General features: G+C 46.1%; 1 protein-coding gene across 1 annotated transcript in view; it reads right to left on the reverse strand.

The window, feature by feature from the left end:
* Positions 1–4,157, reverse strand: part of DAPK2 (death associated protein kinase 2) — a 124,222-nt gene extending 120,065 nt beyond the window's left edge. The window contains 1 exon segment of the mRNA XM_038580648.1: positions 4,114–4,157. Coding sequence (XP_038436576.1) covers positions 4,114–4,128 — 15 coding nt within the window. The 5' untranslated portion in view covers positions 4,129–4,157.
* Between the last annotated feature and the right edge of the window lie 15,471 nt (positions 4,158–19,628).

Here is a 19,628-nt window from a genome sequence, read left to right on the forward strand (position 1 = left end):
TGAACTGGATTTGAAGCAGCCCCAGCTCCCTAGCAAAATGATGAGTCCCTACCTTGAGCTCCAGAAGTAGCCAGGGGGTAGGGGGCAAGGAAGCCTCCCCAAGGACAAACTAGGACCATCAGTCTGGCCCCAACTAAACTCTCTGGCCTTAGCCCTCTCCCCCTACATATCCTATATTATAGCCGAAGTAGACCTTTCCCATTCCCCCCAAACTTTCACCCTTGCCATTCCTCAGCTCAAGCTGTGCCCTTTCCATAGAAGGCCCACCTGGAGAGCCCTCCTAACAAAACCACTCCCTTCCCATAAGGCCTGACTCAAATGCCACCAACTCTGTGAGGCTCCATGACTCTTTTTCAAAACAGCTTAAAATCCCCCTCCCCCCTTAAATTCCCAGAGAAGTCTCTTCATACATTTTTAGGGTTAGGGCTTTTCATATTTTGGCTCATAACTGTCTATGTCTAACATAGAAGGAGGAAGCACAGATTCTACAGTCACACAGGACTGAGCTGGAACCCCAACTCTATTACCTCGGCACACACTGAACATGGTACAACTTTTCTGAGCTTCAAATTACTTACAAAGAAAATGAGTCTGGACAATGCCTAGTGTTGGTGACTACATGGAGCAATCAGAACTCTCAAACACCCTCAAGGAGAAGTATACTCTGGGACTACCACTTTGGAAATCTGTTGGGCAGTTTCTACGGACATACCTAAGAGAAGTGGCCTGTAGATGTTTTCCAAAGTGGCCCATGTTAGAATGTTCACAACAGCTATAGTGATAACTAAAAATCAGAAACAACCAAAGGGCTATCAGTAGAAGAACAGATAAGTAAATTGAGTTACACCCATACAATGGAATTATACACAATAAAAATAAACTATTGCTATGTGCAACCCCAGAGATAAAACTCATAAGCATAATGTTGAATGAAAGAAGCCAGACGCAAAAGATCACATACCATGTGATTCCACTTAGGCAAAACTCATCGATGGTACTAAAAGTCAGAATAGTGGTTACCCCTGGATAGGGGGTTATGTCTGGGACACAAGGGAAGTTTCTGGGTGCTGGCAATGCTGCTTCTTGCTCTGGGTAATGGTTACATGGATATGTGATATGTACACTTATTTTGTATCCACTCAAAATTTTACATAATAAAAATGAGACTAAGATCTGCTTTTTGACAGATGAGATAAACATAGGTAAAATGACTTATGTAGTGTTTGGAAGGTTCCAACAAATGTGAATTCCTTCTCTCCTACCTACTGTCTTGGAGCCCCATGAGGACAGTGGTTGTGACAATCTCACATCTGTCCCCTTGTAGCAGCTGGTATACAACAGGCACTCCCTAAATGTTCTGCTGACTTAAATGTAGTAGCCCTGTTTCCCTTCTCAAGGTTGCTGCTCAGCTGCCTCATCAGATAAAAACAACCAGTAATAACTTAAAAGTCTTTTCCTAATATCTCTCCCCAAGAGGAATTTGCATTTTATCAATTTTTATCAATTTAGAGACATAAAACTAAAGGGAAAAAATTCTGAGGTGGAATTATAGTTACCAGTGAGGGTCCAGAGAAGGCCACAGGGCACAGGTACCTTTCTGGCCTTGAAAAGATGAAACCACACAGCAGAGGGGAAGGATACAGCTACAATTTTTGGTCAGAGGCACAGGATATCTGCTCCAGACATTCCAAGGACGAAGCCCACCTTAATGCTTACATTTCTCTTAATGGAATCATTAGGACTCACACTCCAGCCCTCAACGCTCATAGTAGGCAACCCTTCTGAGGTTTAACAGATTTCCTAGAAGCTCACAAAAAAGGACCTCAAAGATCACCCAGGGGATTTCCAGACTCTGCTTCAGGAGCCACCAGCATGAGGAAGAGGAGCCAGAGCATTTCCACTTTATCTATACCATAGGTTGGGGTTCTGTGTAAGAATTCATTGTGAGCGGCCAAGTTTAAAAACCCACTGCTGTCTGGTTTAACCCACTTGTCTGACAAAAGAAGGAAACTGAGGTCCAAACAGGGCTTGAAAGTCACCCAGCTAGCCCAGTACAGCTGTTCTGGCCTGGGCTTCTGATAACAGCATCCTCAACCCTCCAATGTAGCACCAGGGTTGGGGAAATCACTGGCCTCCTGAGGGATAACTTGGGAGAAGCCCTCCAGGACTATAGGATCACCCCCACAGGAAACCCTCAACCCTACGAAGTCCTCTCACTCACTGGCCCCGGCTCACTCTGTGGGACATTCAGAGATCCTCACCCAGTGTCAGCCAGCAAAATGGGACCACTGCAAGGAGGCAGGCATGATTGTCCTCTTATACCTCCCCCCATATTAGGAATCATCACACTCAGGCTCTGAGGAGACTGTCCACAGAGCCCCTCCATGCATTCGAGCCTTTGACCAGGCTCAGAGAGGCTACCTCTGATGAGGAAGCTCAGGCTCAGAGATCAGCAATTTGCCTAAATTGACACAAGAAAACCCCATTTTTCTAGTGAAGGTCCAGCTCCACTGGACAGCCTGCTTGTTCCTGTTCGCTCTCACATCCAATAAGGAGGGAAACCCTGGGGAGATGGTCAGGATCAGTTCAGGTCTCATCCCCGTTAACCGGAAACTTGCTCTAGGCCAGCACACCCCCACCTTCATTCAACACACCCCTGTACCCCCCGCCCCAGCCTCTCTCAAAGCAGCTGAATCATCAGTAGGGCCACTTTACATGTTAAAAACACATCTTAGGAGATGGGTGGTTTGAGGAAGAACAGGACTCTGAAAGTATTTCTGAAGAGACCCAAGCACCAGATCCCCTTAGTCACCAGGACTGTCCCAGAAACACCTTACATGGAGGCAGCTGGGCAACAGAGTCAGAAACCATAGAGGCAGCCCCCAGCTGCCCTCCACTGGATTCTAGAATACAAGGTGTCAGAGGCTGTGTTCTCTCCACCAGCCTCCAGGGACCTTCCCACCTGCTTCTGAGGCAACCAACGAGGACTCCCTGTCTTCCAGGGTGCACCCCTAATCATGCACTACCTGCATGGCCTCAACGCCCACCTCGCTGGGACTCACTTTCTCCTCCCTAGAGTGAGGATACGAACTTCCACCTCGCAAAGCTGCAGTGAGGACTAGCCAGACGCACACATGCCCTGAGACATCCACAATGCCCGGCCCAGAGTCAGGGTCAACTGCTGACAACCCTTCCTACCCACCCCAGCCTGCTGCAGACCTCCCGGCCACCCACATTCCCACATTCCCACCCCAGCTCTGGCCCCGGCCCGGCCCCTGACGGCGGGGACCACCGCTTCATTGGGCCACAAGCAGGCTGACTGTGAGCGGGGCAGCCTTCTGGAATCGCGTCCTCGCCGAGCGGGAGAGGAGGTGCGCGAGGCCAGGCGGCTGATGGTGAGAAGAGGAGGTGCGCGAGGCGGCTGCAGCCCCCCCCCCACCCCCAGGAACCTGTAGTGCCCTAACCATCCCGGGGCGCTAAGTTGATGAAAGTCTGTTTCCTATCTCCTCCCGGGGTGCCAGGCCTGGGCCCGCCGCCCCCACCCGGGTCTTCGGGTCAAAGTGCCGGGCTTCGGGGCGCGCCCCCGGGGCGCGGTGGGCAGGTCCGGGGCGGCCCAAACCCCGGGAGGTGGCGTCAGGGACCGGGGCTGCGGGCCAGGGGGCCGCGACAGGGCGCGGGGGAGCCACCTGCCCCGCCGGCCCCGGCCCCGGCCCCGGCCCCGCGCGCCCTGGCCCGCCCGTCCGGCCCGCACGCGGGCGCTACTCACGGCGGGAGGCTGCGCTGGGCGGGCGCGGCGGGGTGCGCGGCGGCCACGGCGGGGTGCGCGGCGCTCGGCTCTGCTCTCCTCCCCGCCCGCAGCCCGCCCGCCCGCCGAGCCGCAGAGGAGCCGAGGGGGCGGAGCGGCCGGCCCCGTCCCAGGCGCCGGCTGGAGGCGCGCCCGGCGGCCCGGGCCCGGGGCTCGCGGCGCCCCCTGCTGGGGCCCCCTGTGCGCGGCCCCGAGGGGAGGCCCGAGAGCCTCCTGCAGTCGCGGCGAGAGCCCGAGGCCGGACCCCCCTGGCGTCCGTACGGGCTCCTGTGCGCACAGGCCGAGCGGCCCTGGGCAAGTCCACTGACCTCGCCAAGCCTCATCTGCGAAACTGATGTGAATGAGCCGACGATAATGTGATAGAGCCTGGCACAATCGCTTGGAAAAGGGTATTTCCTTGCCCTCCTCCCCCCCCCACACACAACCCCCACGCCACCCCCAGCGCACACACCGTGAGAGAGGAAGTCCCACCAGGGAACAGGCCGTTTCCTCCCTCCCAGCCAGGATGCTCCCTGATGGATTCTTCTGGGAACCTCACCACCGACGTCTCACAGCTGGGTGGAGGCTGAGATGCAGAGGGACACTCCCCTCGCCGTCCCCAACCCCCAGCTTGGGAGTGGTTTAACCTCATTTGCCCTCTTTGCCCCCTCCCCCCAGCCTCTGCAAGGTTGGTGAGTGAAGGCCCACATCACCATCAAGCCTTCCTTAATAAAGGACTTGGCAGTGGATTCCTCCTCTTTTCCTTCTGCCAAAAATCCCAGGAGGAAGAAAAAAAGGAATGAGAGTGGAGAGGGTGATGGGAAGAAGGAAGCAGCAACAGAATCACCGCCAAGATAGAATTTACTTGAAGAGAAGAGACTGTTTAAGCGCAAGGAAATGGAGGCCCCCTCCCAGAGTTGCCCATCCCTAAGTCAGCCACAGGGCGCCTCAAGGGAGGAAAAGGTGTTAGATGCAGAGTTTTGCCCTTTGGTTCAAAGCCCTGCTCTGCCATTTCCCATGTATAGTCTTGGGCATGGCACCTGAGCTGCTCCTTCATGTGTCTAACGGAGCTATTATGGGGCTGAAATGAAAGCACATGGAAGATGCACCCGGACGACCTCCACCAGTGTGAGCAACTTCCCCCACACAGACTGGGGTGCTGACAAGTACAGATAAGCCCCGCTCTCCACCCCACCCCTACCGCCAGCTGACCACTGCCTGGACAGCCAGGAGAAAGACCAAAGAGCTTCCTTGTTTATAAACTTTATTACATCCCAGGACAGTGCAGGCTCTGAGCCTCCTTCCCAAAAGCACCATGCTACCTAGAGTAACACCCAAGACCAGAGATATCTTCCAAAATCAGTGACAGAGGAGGACAGTCACTGAGGTTTCACCAGTGTAGGGAGACCCTTCATCCTCAGATGACCCTCAAAACACATACCTCCCCAATTCCAGTATCTATTGCTTTGGAACAAGCTACCTCAGCCTTAGTGGCTTGAAACAGCGATCTTGTCAGGCTTACAAATCCTGAGGGTCAGGAATTCAGATGGTGCACAGGATGGCTTATCTCTGCTCCACAATGTCCAGGGCTTCAAATGGGAAGAACCGAGTGGTTGGAATGATTTGAAAGGCTGGGAGTTGGAATATTCTGGAGGCTTCTTCATTCACGTCATAGCCTGGGCTATGATGAATCCAAGCTGGACTTAGCTGACACTGCCAGAACTCCTATATGTTGCCTCTCCATCCCTTCCCCTATGAGCCTCATGCTGAACACCTAACTTGCAACAACAGCATCCCTTGCATGAGGCAAAACAGACATTCTTAGGTTTGATACTCGGCAAATTACTCAAAGAACATCACAGCTGGAAGAGTTGTTGTCAATCATGCCATCCAGCCTGTGATTCTTCAGATGAGGAAACAGAGGCTCAGAAAAGAAAAAGTGACTTGCCTGAGGTCACACAGGGATGAGAGGCAGAGCTAGGATTGGAACCAGGCCTGTCCAGATTCTGTTTGGTGCTCCTTGCACTGCACTTGCCAAATGCAATTGCCTAGGGAGGTACCATCTGGAAATGCATTTTATGCTTAAGGTTGAGGAAGTTGATCAGACCCTCACCTGTGGCAGCAAGGGTACCTATTTCAGAATGAAACCAGAGGAAGGGCCAGGTATGAAGAGCTAAGAATCAAGCAGTTCTGCTCCAGCTCCTGCATGCTTCCCGCACCTGGCAAAAGAGTACAAATGCCTCAGTCTGGCAGCAAAGGCTTCAGCCTGCATTTCCCAGGCCCACACACGCAACCTCTCCCCTCTTGTGTATGCACAGCCAGCTCTTTTGGCAGGTTGGATTATTGGCTAGTTCCTGCCTCCATGCTTTTAAGCCACTCCACCCCCATCCCCAATCCCATCCTACAAAATCATATCCATTCTCAAGGGCCCTGTCAGGTATCTTCCATGGATATGATCTTCCCTCCAGATGGCTTTCTCCACTGAACCCTGCCGCTCTTGATTTGTATCTAAAAGGCATTCTCTTGAATAAAATCTTTAAAAAAAAAAAAAAAAAAAAAAAGGCAGCCCAGTGGCTCAGCGGTTTAGCGCCACCTTCAGCCCAGAGCCTGATCCTGGAGACCCTGAATCGAGTCCCACGTCGGGCTTCCTGCATGGAGCCTGCTTCTCCCTCTGCCTGTTTGTGTCTCTGCCTCTTTCTCTCTTCTGTGTATTCTCATGAATGAATGAATAAAATCTTTAAAAAATAAAATACATAAAAGGCATTCTCCTTCCGCTGTTTTATTTTTTTTTCCTTCCCCTGTTTTAGTTGTCATTAGTGCCCACTTCTCTTTTCCTTTAGGGCAAGGACTAAGTCTTGTTCATCTGTGCACCCAGGTGATGCCTGATATCCGAAACCCAATCAAGTTTGTTAAGTTGGGTTGCTAGAATATAAATGGCACAAGACTGCAACTGTCTTGTTTTGATTGTCCCCCAAGGATACCGATGTACCTGGCACTTAGTAATTGTATGTTGGATGAAGAGATGTAAAACCCACTTTAATAGCTGCTATGTATTGCAGTTCTTTCAACGTGTGCCTTCTCAGTGCCAGGAACTTTACTCAAGGTGGATGCAATTATCCCTTCTTACAGATGAGGTAGCTGAGGTTTGGGAAAGTTGACTTGTCCAAACTCACCCAACTTGTAAGTGGCTGAGCTACACTGTGAATCTGACCTACCCATCTCCGAAGTCCAGGCTCTTTCTGCTCCCCTGCCCCTTCCACACACTGTCTGCCCTCAATGGAAATTTCCAAGTATTCTAAAATGTTGTCAATACAGGGGTTCTCAGCCCTGGCTGCACATATGAACTTCCTGAGAGTGTTTAATGATCCCCATGTTCAGACTACACCCCTCAACAATGACATCGCAACCTCTGGGAGCGGTGTCTGGGCATCAGTAGTAGTTAAAACACCCCCAAGTGATTCCAGTGTGCAAGTTGAGAGCCACTTTGTTCATGTCACAGAGACCTGGGGAAATGAAAGTAGCCTCCACAACCCACCAAACTGCAAACACATCTGAACACCTGCTTTGTGCAAGACACTCCAAGAGACCATGAGATGGGGGGGGGCTGTCACAGGAGCTTGAAGCTTCCACAGGGAGCAAGCCCACGGGGAAAGAGGTAACTGTGGCAGGCAGCAAAGAGCAATGAAAGTGGTGATATTGTAAAGCACTCTTTGGTGCCTGGCAAGTGTACAGAGCCTAACAAGCTGCTGGCAAGGAGACAGGGCAGGGATTAAGAAGCTGCATGTGTTGGCTGGGGCAGCTGGCCCTGGGGTCGCATAGAGGCTGCATAGTGTGAGGACAAATAATGCCAGATGCCTGCATGCAGTTTACTTACTGTGTAATCTAGGGCAAGCTTCTTGATCTCTCTGTGCCTCATTATCCCCAATGGTCAAGTGGAGCTAAGAATAGCGTTTGTCTCATAGTTTGTTGTGAATGTTCAATTCATTGTGGATACACGTGAAGGACTTAGATCAGTCTCTGGCACATGGCAAAGTGCTCAATGAGTATTAGCTCTTTTAATTTTTCCTTAAATGTCTGGTGTGAGTTTCCCTAGAAGATGAAATGGATCTTAGCCATTTTTTGCACCCCACCCACCGCCAGTCTGGCCCAGAGCAGGTTCTTAGCAAGTGTCAAATGAAATCTGGAACACAGGCTTCTTGACAATGGGCCCAGCACTGACTCTTTTTCAGGCTATCAGAGCAGGCCAGGAGAGGGCACAGGTGGTTCCTCCCTGGCTGGCTTGTCAGGCAGGCAGGAAGCCTCCTCCTCCCCAAGGTGGCCTGGTGACCTGGCTTCTCAGCCCTTCCCAGCCCTGCCCACCCTGCCCTGTGCCCTCTGTTCTCCCACACCCAGCCAGGGAGGCCCTGGGGGTGTGGAGCGGTCCTGGAAGCCTTCCTGTTTCCTCCCTCAGGAGGTCCATTGGATCCTACAGCCAGAGGTGGCTGCTTCAACCTCTAGCCTTGCTGGACTCAGCAAGCCTTTGACCCCACCAAGAAAGGGGCTGGGACATGGAAGGCCTTGCCTTTTCCTGGAAGCCTGAAGGATGGGGATTTCCTGGGCATGTATGCACACCCATTCAGTCTGCAAACATTCAAGGACACCTCCCGGGACTGGGTGCTGTTAGGGACAAGTATAGACTCAATGCCCAGAAGTGTCAAGCCTACTCCAGCAGGCATCATGAGGGGCATGAGGGGAAGGAGAGGCTTGATTCAAATTTGAAAGAAGAGGATTTGGTGAGTAGGGAGGTGGCAGGGAGAAAAGCACATTAGGTGGGAGCAGCCGTGTGCACCATGGACTGGGGATGAAACCACCTGCCATTTACTGCCCCAACTCCTACCTGAGCCAGCATGAGGATCATGTCACACCGTAGGATCATGACCCAGGCATTTGCCATCACCTTCGGTTTGGGACAAAGGTTGGTGTCACAGGCACGGAGTTCTTAGAGAGGGCCCCCAAACGATGCCTACCTTTAGAGCTACCAATTTCCCCTACCTACGTCTCTAGATTGAGCAGTCGGGTAGGCCTATTTATACTCCTGTCCAGCCAATTTTTCGGGAAGTCACTTTTCCTTTCCTGAGCTTCAGTAGCCTCATCTGCAAAATGGGAATATTACGTCTTTCCCTCAGGGTTGATGTGAGGACTGGACACAATATTTGAGAAAGCACTGGTATGAATGCCACCTTCCCTCACAAAACTGATGTGTCCCTCTCTCAAGATGGTCTGTCATTTGTGCCGTATCTCTCCAACCATGTTGTTATTATGACTGTCCCTGAAATACTTTCTTCCTTTCACCTTCTTTTATCCAAGACTCAGCTCAATTCTAGCCCTGTTTACTTTTCAGACATTGCCTGGTGCCCCTCATGGGCCAGACCCTAGGCTGGACACCGAGAGAAATGAGACACAGGCTCTGCTCTTCAGGAGCTCCAAGCCAAATGGAGAAGCAATCCTGGGGACAAAGATCCAGAGCCCCATGCTCTGGGGCCAGGCCAGAAGCTGGGCAGAGACCCAGAAAAGCCCAGAGGTGGGAGGGATGGTCCCTGAGTGCCATGGGCAGTGGCAAGAAGGCTCTTTTGAGGAGAGAGCTCTTCCTCGATGTCACAATCATATGTGCTGAGCTGAAGATAAGATTGCACCTTCCCCTTTTTGTCAATGGGTCCTTTGAGTCACTCCTGCCATCCTTCCCACACTTTGCTGGTGGTGTGGTTAGACCCATCAGAGGCCTTTAGTGGATCTGTGAAGGAAAGATGGGGATGACAGCATTTCTTCCTAATCCTCCACCAAAGAAATTTCAGGGCCAGAATTGGTCAGTCTGCAGCTACTCCTTCCACACCCCTAGCTGATCCCTGACCTCTGTGGCTAGCCCTCCAACTCAGGGCTCCTGCCCTGGCCTCCCTGGTCTGTATCTCCCTCTCAGCTGAGTCCAGGTTGCCAATCCATTTATAAGCTGCTGCATCTGGGAAAAACAAAGGCACAAAAGGCCAAGTCCAGCTATCTACAGTGGCTCTGCCCCAAACACAACTGGGCCTCCTTCCTCGCCAGAACTGCTCTCCTCAGTAAGGGATCCCCAGGCCACTCCCCTCTCCCAGCTCTTTCCTTGTAGGTCTTCCAGCCTCTCAGTCTTGGTTTCTGTCACTGCATCCACATAGAATACGTTCATCTTCTACTCAGATCAAACAAACATTTATAGAGAATCTATTATGAGCCAGGTACTATACTAAGCATTTTCCTATTATTTCATGTAAACTCCAAGGTGAATACTTCTATTGACTAATACTATTTTTATTATGCAGATGGGGAAACTGAAACTCAAAGAACGTAGCGGACATCCACATGTGTTTTGGCTGTCCAGCGGCCAATGCCTCCGTCTTATTTGAGAGGAAACGACAATGATGGTGGTTAGAGTGTAAGCAGAGGCAGAGGCGATGCACCACCTTGCCCCAGGCAGCAGGGAGAAAATCCTCCCTCCTCCAATCCTTCTCTGGTGAGAGCAGGCCTGGCCCATCACATACTTCTGCTCAGCACTTTGAATCTCAAGTAAGTACTGCCAAGATGTTCACAGTGGGCAGCGGCAGCAGCAGGACATGCTGGATGGATTGTTCTAGCTCTAGAGCCTCTTTGGTTCCTTCTAGTCCAGCCTCTCATTGATTCTGAGACTCTCTAGCCTTCCAGCAAATCCCTTTGTGCTGAGTTGGCAACAAACTGACTAGTACTGGGAGAGACAGGAATGTGAAGGGCCAGGAACCAAATGAAGACACCTTCTTCTACTCCAGCCCAGAACTTCCAGCACAAGAGAGAAGTGGCTGGAGTTCCCAGGATGACCTTGAAGGGGAGGGTTGACAGCGTGCAGCAGGCCTAGGGGACAACCATTTGAGACTGGAATGGAGGAATCTGCAGGGAGCGAGGGTTCCAGAAGTGATGGTCCCAAGAAAGAAGTGAAAGTGATACATCAGGCAATGTGTTTTAACCTGTTGAAGGGGTGCCCTTTGAGAGGAAAGTTTGGGCTTGCATTTATTATAGGTACACAAAAAATTACATGAATAGAAATGATGAAGTGGGATGCCTGGGTGGCTCAGCAGTGGAGCACCTGCCTTTGATTCAGGGAGTGATCCCAGAGTCCTGGAATCGAGTCCTGCATTGGGCTCCCCACATGGAGCCTGCTTCTCCCTCTGCCTGTGTCTCTGCTCCCTCTCTCTCTCTCTGTGTCTCTCATGAATAAATAAATAAAATCTTTTTTAAAAAATTACAAAGTGATAATTAATTCCAAAAAATAACAAAAAGGTGTATAAGGGAGGAAGTGTTCACAATACACTACAGCTCAGCTTTGAGCTGTGAATAATATTTACATGTCATAACAATGTGAATGGTAAATATTTATCTTCTCTCATTAGAGAGGAGGTTGGAGAATGGGGAAAAAGTATGAGCATTTAACTCTCATCTTTCTTTTTATACTATATGTTGGCAAATTGAATTTAAATATTTTAAAAAATAAACCCTCATCTTTCACAGTAGGAAAGCAATAGATTGTGCTTCTATATTACTCTTGTGATTAAAGAAAACTAGTAATTAATTAATAAAATATATACAATAGAGGTTGCTCTGAAGATGTAAGCTTATATCCATGGAGGCCTCTTCATTCCAGAAAAGAATTAATAAATATCATGTTTAGTGCCCATTAATGCTCATCAAGCTTATAGACCTATTAATGTACACTCATTAATGTTCTTAGAACTCAGTCTGGCTTCCTCAGCCTCGTTTCTGCTCAACAACAACTCGTTAAAGGGTTTGCATTCTTTACTAAACCTTGCTAAGAGGAAAAAATACTGCTAAGAACATTGAATATCACAAATGTGAAGACCCATCAAGATATAAATATCCTGGGTGGCTCAGGCCCTGTGGTTAAGCATCTGCCTGCAGCTTAGGTCATGATCCTGGGGTCCTGGGATTGGGCTTCCTGCTCAGCAGGAAGCCTGCTTCTCCCTTTCCCCCTGCCCATCTCCCCATTTGTGCTCTCTCGAATAAGTAAATAAAATATTTTTTAAATGTAAATATCTCCAGAAATTGATGAAAAGGACAGACTGAGTAGAATCATGTCTTGATTTTTATGTCCTATTATGTCCTGTTTGTTTTGTTTTGTTTTTTCCCACCATGGGGTTCTTTGTCAATTTACTGTTTTTTGTCGGTCTACAAAATAATTAAATAATCTGGAAAGTTTCATATTTTATTCTTTTAATTCACTTTAATCAGCTCAGAGAAATGATTTGCCTGAATCATGCTGATTATTAGCAAATGCTCCATTGGAATCCAGACCTCTTTCCATATAACGTAACCCGATAGTCTTGGTTCTGATTTTTCCATGCTGGGTGAATGTAGACAGGTCACTCAACATCTGTCCACCATTTTATTACCTATAAAATCATGTAGGATTAGATTAACATAAAATCAGCCACCATGGTCCCCGATGGTAGCCTTGTGTTTCACTTGGGGAAATGAAGATCCAACAATACTCTGTGACTTGCTAAGTTTCACCCTGCAAGCCAACCTTGGGCTTGGCATATGTATTCATTTTATATTCTGACTCATCTGAATGGACCTCACCTTAATGTAGCCACAGAACACTGATAGGACAGCCCCCAGGAATCCAGTAACCAAGAAACTCAGCTGATGTGACCCAGTTTAGCTTAATTAACTTACTTCAAACAGCAATAACATCATCAACCACCATCACCATCTATGAAGCATACATTACTTAAAAAACAGCAACAACTAATAAGCTTTGCCACTGGGTAATAAATTCTTCTAAATTCTGCATAAATCAACAGATTAACAAACCGTGGCCCAGGCTCAATATTATCACTCTTGTGGCATTAATGATGTTAATGGATCCTTGGAAGCCCAGGAAAGCCAGAATCCATTGTAGCTTCTAATAGGCAGAAATTTGAAATTGGAAGGAACCTTAGAGATTATCTAACACCTTCATTTTATAGAAGGAAGAAGGAAACCCAAAGCAAGGGAATTGACTTTTACTCAAGTTCGTACTTGTTTGGGCAGAGCCAGGATTAAAGGTCAGGTCTGACCCATCATCTAGTGGACATTCCTTATATGAAATGCCAAAGGCTGAAGCCCTGTGTAAAGCTGAATCGCTTCATTTTAACCAAGGCGAGCTTGAAGTAATTCACCAAGAAAACACTGTACCATGAGCTGTGGGGCGAATTAGGGAGCACCTAAGAAGATGGGAAATAAAAAACCGACTCAAGATAACCAAGAATCTGAGCAGTGTGATACAATACTAGCCCCAGGAGTTTGGATAGAATCAAAGGAAACTTCCACAAGGGGGGAAATAACATTTTACTTTAGTTATCTCCCACCTGAAATATCTACTTTATACGATGGCTTTATGAAGGAGACATGTGCCATAAGATGTCTGCATGCGTGTTTAGTAACATTTGTTAGGGGTTATCATAGAAAACATATTCATTGCAAATAAACTTTTTCTAAAGCAGAGATAAGGGGCAGCCCCAGTGGCGCAGTAGTTTAGCACCGCCTGCAGCCCAGGGTGTGATCCTAGAGACCAGGGATCAAGTCCCATGTCAGGCTCCCTGAATGGAGCCTGCTTCTCTCTCTGCTTCTCTCTCTGCCTCTCCCTCTGCCTGTGTCTCTGCCCCCTATTTATTCTCAAGAATAAATAAATAAATATTTTAAAAATAAATAAATAAAGCAGAGATAACTACTCTTAAATTTTTAATATATTTGCTGCTAGCCACTTTTATATGTAATGCACTTTCGTTTTTAATTGGGATAGTTTGGCATAATTATTTTATATTTTGCTTTTATCTCTTGAGAATTCTCCCATGGAATTAATGAGTCTTTGAAAACATTGAGTCCATTAAATGAATGTAGTATTAATTATTTAACACTTTATCTTTTGTTAGACTTTAGGTTTTACATTTTTCATTATAAAAAATAATGTGACCAGGGTGTCTGAGTGATTCAATCGGTTAAGCATTTGCCTTCTGCTCAGGTCATGATTCCAGGGTGCTGGGATCAAGCCCCACATCAAGCTCCACATCAGGCTCCCTGCACCCTCTCCCTCTGCCCCATCCCGGTTCATGCTCTGAATCTCTTTCTATCAAATAAATAGATAAAATCTTTTAAAAAAATAATGTGACCGTTTGATTCATAAAGTAAGATCTGAAAATAATGGCCATGGATAAGATGGACCATTCAACAAAGGGTATCAAGACAATAATTAGCCATATGGGTAAAAACAGAGTTGGGTCTATTCCTTGTGTATAGCAGTATAAATTCCAAATGGGGGGGATCCCTGGGTGGCGCAGCAGTTTGGCGCCTGCCTTTGGCCCAGGGCGCGATCCTGGAGACCCGGGATCGAATCCCACATCAGGCTCCCGGTGCATGGAGCCTGCTTCTCCCTCTGCCTGTGTCTCTGCTTCTCTCTCTCTCTCTCTCTGTGACTATCATAAATAAATAAAAATTTAAAAAATATATTAAAAAATTCCAAATGGCTCAAAGATTGAAATATTAAAAATAAAATCATTAAAGTGTTAAAAAGGAACATATGATAAATGTTTTATAACCTTGGAGAGGAGACAATATTTCTAATTATGACAAAAAAAATCCAGGATACATAAAATTAAAGATCGATAAATTCAATCACATAACAACAAAACAAAAAAACACACACACACACAAAAAGAAAACATTAAAAAAAAGAAAAATATTTATGGCAATAAAAAATGAGAAAAATAAAAAACTAAGTGACAAACTGGAAAAAAACTTGCAACACATATCACTATGACTCTCTTATATATAAAGATATCCTACAAATCATTAAGAAAAAGACTAACCAAAAAAAGAAAAAAAGAAAAAGACTAGCCAGAAAAATGGACAAATTATATAAATGGTTCACATTAAAGAAAATATACATCTCTAACTCATGTAAAAATGATGTTTAAAAAAAATGATGTTTAACCTCACTTGTGCTGCGGAAAATACTAATTAAACTTCCACTGAAATAAAGTTTTTCACCTAGCAGCTTAACAAAAATCTAAAAGTTTGATTATGCCCTATTTGGCTGCAATGCAATGGACACATCCATCCATTGATGATAGGAGTGCAAATTGGCATAATCGCTACCGAGGGCAATTTGTCAGTATCTATATAGTGTAAATGGATCCTTTATCCAACAATCCCATTTTCAAAAATTTATTCTGAAGATCCACTTGTAAATGTTTGTTTTGAGATGAGGTTGCTTATTATAGCCTGGTCTGTAATAGAAAAATAACAGAAATAATCCAAATGTTTATCAATAGGAGGCTTGTTAAATAAAATAGGATACATACAATGGAACACTGTAACATGGAAAAAATGAGGAAGTTCTTCAAAGATTGTTATGGGAATATATCAAAGATACACTGTTAAATAGGAAAAAAATAAAGCAAGGCATAGAACAGCATGGCCTGGCACAACGTATGCTAAAAATTGTGCCAAAAATGGCATAGATATTTGTATATTGGCTGTTAGAGGCATAAAAACTCTCTGGAGCTATACAAAATTATTAATCATGAAACCTGTTGGGGAAGGGTGAAAACCGGGTAGACAGGGTTGGGAAGGAATCTCTTCATTGTATACTTTATACTATGCTTTTCTGATGTTTAAACCACCTGAAGGTATTACTCATTCAAAAATTGAATAATTCATGTTATTTATTAACATGTTAACTTAGTTTACATTAGTTAGTAGACATTAATTAAACATGCCTCTGCAACCAAAAAATTGGAAAATATATTTGAAGTATATATGCAGAAAATGCTAAAACCCATACTGTATACATATAAAGTGAGCATCTCGGGGCACCTGGGTGGCTCATTTGGTTAAGCATCTGCCTTTGGCTCAGGTCATGATCTCAGGGTCCTGGAATCAAGCCCCACAATGGGCTCCCTGCTCTGTGGGGAGTCAGTTTCTCTCCCTGCTCCTGCCCTATCTCTCTCTCTCTCAAATAAATAAAATCTTTAAGAATAAAAATAAATAGAAAGTGAAGGTGGGCATCCCGGGAGGCTCAGCAGTTTAGCACCGCCTTCAGCCCAGGGTGTGATCCTGGGTACCCGGGATCGAGCCCCACATTGGGCTCCCTGCGTGGAGCCTGCTTCTCCCTCTGCCTGTGTCTCTGCCTCTCTCTCTCTCTCTGTGTCTCTCATGAATAAATAAAATATTTTTTTTTAAGTGAAGGCATATAAACAGGTGATTTTTTAAAATCCCAATAGAAATATTTTCCAATGTTTAATCTTAGCAAATAATGTGAATGAAAAAAAAGGTAGCATTTTATTTTTATTTTTTATTTTTTATTTTTTTTTTTAAGGTAGCATTTTAAAATCTTCCGCCTAGGGCAAAGATATTTTTTTTTTTTAAATAATAATATCCTGCCCAAAATAAATGAAGTAACAATACCCAGTATTAGTATGGGTCAGAGACACAAACTCCCATTCTTGGTAGGATGTCAATCAGTACAATTTCTTCAGAGAGCAATTCAGCAAAATATATCAAAAACCTTAAAATTATTCATAACCTTTATCAAAGTAATTCCACATCTAAGAAAGTCAGGATAATGACCCCAGTCAGAACAAAGGCAAAGCACACAGTGTGGGGTGGCATTTAGTGTAGCTGGGTTAGAGTGGTGGTGAGGGTGCTCTGGGGAGTCCCTCAGCAGGTGCTCTCGCAGGTGCTGAGAACACCTGGGGCAGGAGACCCTCAGCAGTCATCGGGCTGACCAGCTGAAAACCTGAAAGCTGGCACTAAGGAATCATGCTTTGCTGCCACCTAGTGTTCCTCAGGTAATTGCACACAGCTGGGGAGGAAGACTGTCCCTCCATCAAGTAACTTAGCACCAAGGGGCCCTCTCCTATATTTTTACTTTACAAACACTAAAATAAAGCATTTACTATGTCCCAGGCATTGTGTTCAGCATTCCCTCTTAATCTTCTTAACAGCCCTATCAAATACCTCACTTTACAGATGAGGGAACTAAGGCACAGAGAGGTTAGGTAACTTGCCCAAGGTCACACAGATACCCAAGTGGCTAAAACAGGATTAGAGGAAGGTGGCATGTTGGCACCAGGGTCTGTCTCTGAATCACCTCCTCTGCGAGGGGCAATGGTCTGTGTGATAATAATAGTACTCGAAGAGAACCTCACAGCCCGTACAGCAACTGCTACCCCTTCCCCTAGCACATCTGCCTCAAGTAAGTTCACGCAGGGACTGAGTCTGCCTCTGCCAGATAGGCAGTCTAAGTGGAGTCAGGAACAACCTATGGCCCAGGTTAAATCCAGATGGACTTTAAAATATATATTATTTGGAAAATATTTCATATATACAAAAATATATATAAGGAATAACATAACGAATATTCAGGACCCACCAGCAGCTTTTAAAAATCGTGTTTCCAGTAGTAAGTGGTGAGTTTCGATCCCTAGTTCACAGACTTGTTTTCTACCACTGTATTAGCACACAAGAGACACCAACTGGGCTCTCAATGCAATGCAGCTTTTATAGCAGTCCTTCTCTTTCCTAAAAAACAGCCCTCCCCCAATTACAGTTAATTGTATCCTGCTGGAGACATCTGCAGTTTGGGTAACAAAGCGGTTACTTCATGCTGAAGCTGAGAAAGCTGCTCAATTATTTGTTATGATCTAAGAAGGTAGTGGCTCCCAACCAAAGCTGTGAAGCCTGGGGCTCTGAGGAGTTATCGAAAGAACAGGAAGCCAAAATGCTCAGTGCATTATTTGCAGCCCAGATTATAAATACCTCTTAGCAAATCCATGAAAGTCCTGCAGTCACATGCAAAGTGACTTTTCCTTTCAGAAAAGGAAAAGGATCCACTCCCTACCTTTCATCAGATTTTCAAAGAGGTCTGAGACCTTCCAAAAAAGTTATGAATCATTGCTACAGATCAGGGGTTGGTAAATGGCCCAAAGGCCAAATTTTTCCTAATACTTGCTTTCATACAACCCTCAAGCCAAAAGGGGTTGATTTTTTTTTTTTTTTTTTTTTTTTGGTTTTGGCATTTGAGAATAGTTTTTATATTTTTTAATGGTAGGACAAATTCTAAAGAATATTTCATGACGCATAACATTAAATGACATTCAAATTTGTGTCTATAAAAAAAGTCTTATCGGAACACAACCACACTCATTCATTTCCTCTTGCTCTGGCTGCCTTTGTGCTACAAGAGCAGAACTGAATAGCTCAGAAACACAAAACCTGAACCTTTACTATCTGGACCTTTTCCGAAGAAGTTTGCTGACCCAGCCAGAGATGGGACTAGATAATATATCTTATAAGTATATGTGCCCCTACTTTTCATTTATGTATGATTTTTTTTCATTTATGTATGATTAAGAACAAGTTCATCTCAGTGTATTACTAATGTAGTGGACATTAGGCACTGAAACCCTCTTAACAAATCTGGGGAGTTCCCACCACATGAGTCTTGCTGAGAGAGAGCAGGTGCCCCATACAAAAGACCAGATTCTCCTTTCTCCCACCTCCCTGGCACTCAGGGCATGGACACAGCACTTGAGATCAGAGACCCCATCTAGGGCTCTTAAGCTAGAGTGAGTCACACGACACAGCAGGGAGAGGAGAGATCATTCTGGCAGTAGCAGAGACACTACAGTCACATCTAACTTCCAAGAGCAGCACCACCAGCATCCCACCAGGATGGGAAAGCCTGCAGCAAGGACTCGTTGCTGGCTGCATGTCAGTGGTCTCCTCACTCAACAGTCCCTAAGGAATGGTTTTAGTCTTTGCTTCTAATTGTCTAGCCTCTGTGTTTACCTGGCCAAGCCAAGCTCAGGCACTAGAAGGGATGGCCTGCATCATTCATTGCCTGCAGCAGAGGGGCGGAAGGCAGGGGTTGGTTAAGTATGAAATCCAAGAGGACAGAGTGGTCCATCCGTCTCTATTCTCAGCACCTGATAGTGCCAGGTACTCAGAGTGCTTGCTAAAATATGTTGATGAGAGCACCGGTGAGTAAGTTTGAGTTGGTGAGAGCATACACTGGGGATCTCTGACTTTATTAGATTCCAGCCACCCGAAACTATCAATGAGCATTTCATGTATCAGGGTCTCATAAGAAGGAAATATAAAGACAGCCCTACTCCTTAACCCTAGCTATGGCTTCCTGGGTTTCCCAGACCAGCAAGACTCTAGTGATAAGAAATGGTCAGAACTTGAGGACTGATATGAATATGACCCTGGGCTATTCATCTCAGAGGCCCTCTGATAGTATCTGCCCGATCTCGTAGAAGCAGAGAGCTGGTCCAAGAGCATGTGTGTATGCACATGTGTGCGCTGGCTGGGAGAACATGAAACAGGGTCTATAGCCTCAGTACACTCAGCTCTTGCCCTGGCCCTACACTGCAAACTGCCAAGAAGCAAGTGACTCAGCGTTGACACTAAACACCTTATCTGGTGGATCTGTAATTTAGAACAGTGATTACAGTGATGACTGAAAATTCAAAACACTTTATTATTTATGGACCTGTTTATATATGCTGGGTGACAGATTTCTAATTACCTGGAAAAAAGAGAGGAGCCGATGAGAACTTTGGTAGCAAGAGATCAAGAACCAATAGTGACATTTCCACAAAGCTAGTGCTCCAATGCCACACCGTCTGATTTTTCTGGACAACAACATTTTTAGTAATCTCGAGAGAGAGGGAGAACAGAGGGCTAAAGCTGTGCTGAGACAGTGAGGACTTAGAAGCCAAGACAATTTCCACAGGACGTCTAG

This window comes from Canis lupus, chromosome 30, assembly GCF_011100685.1.
Source record: "Canis lupus familiaris isolate Mischka breed German Shepherd chromosome 30, alternate assembly UU_Cfam_GSD_1.0, whole genome shotgun sequence".
NCBI classification, from domain to species: domain Eukaryota; kingdom Metazoa; phylum Chordata; class Mammalia; order Carnivora; family Canidae; genus Canis; species Canis lupus.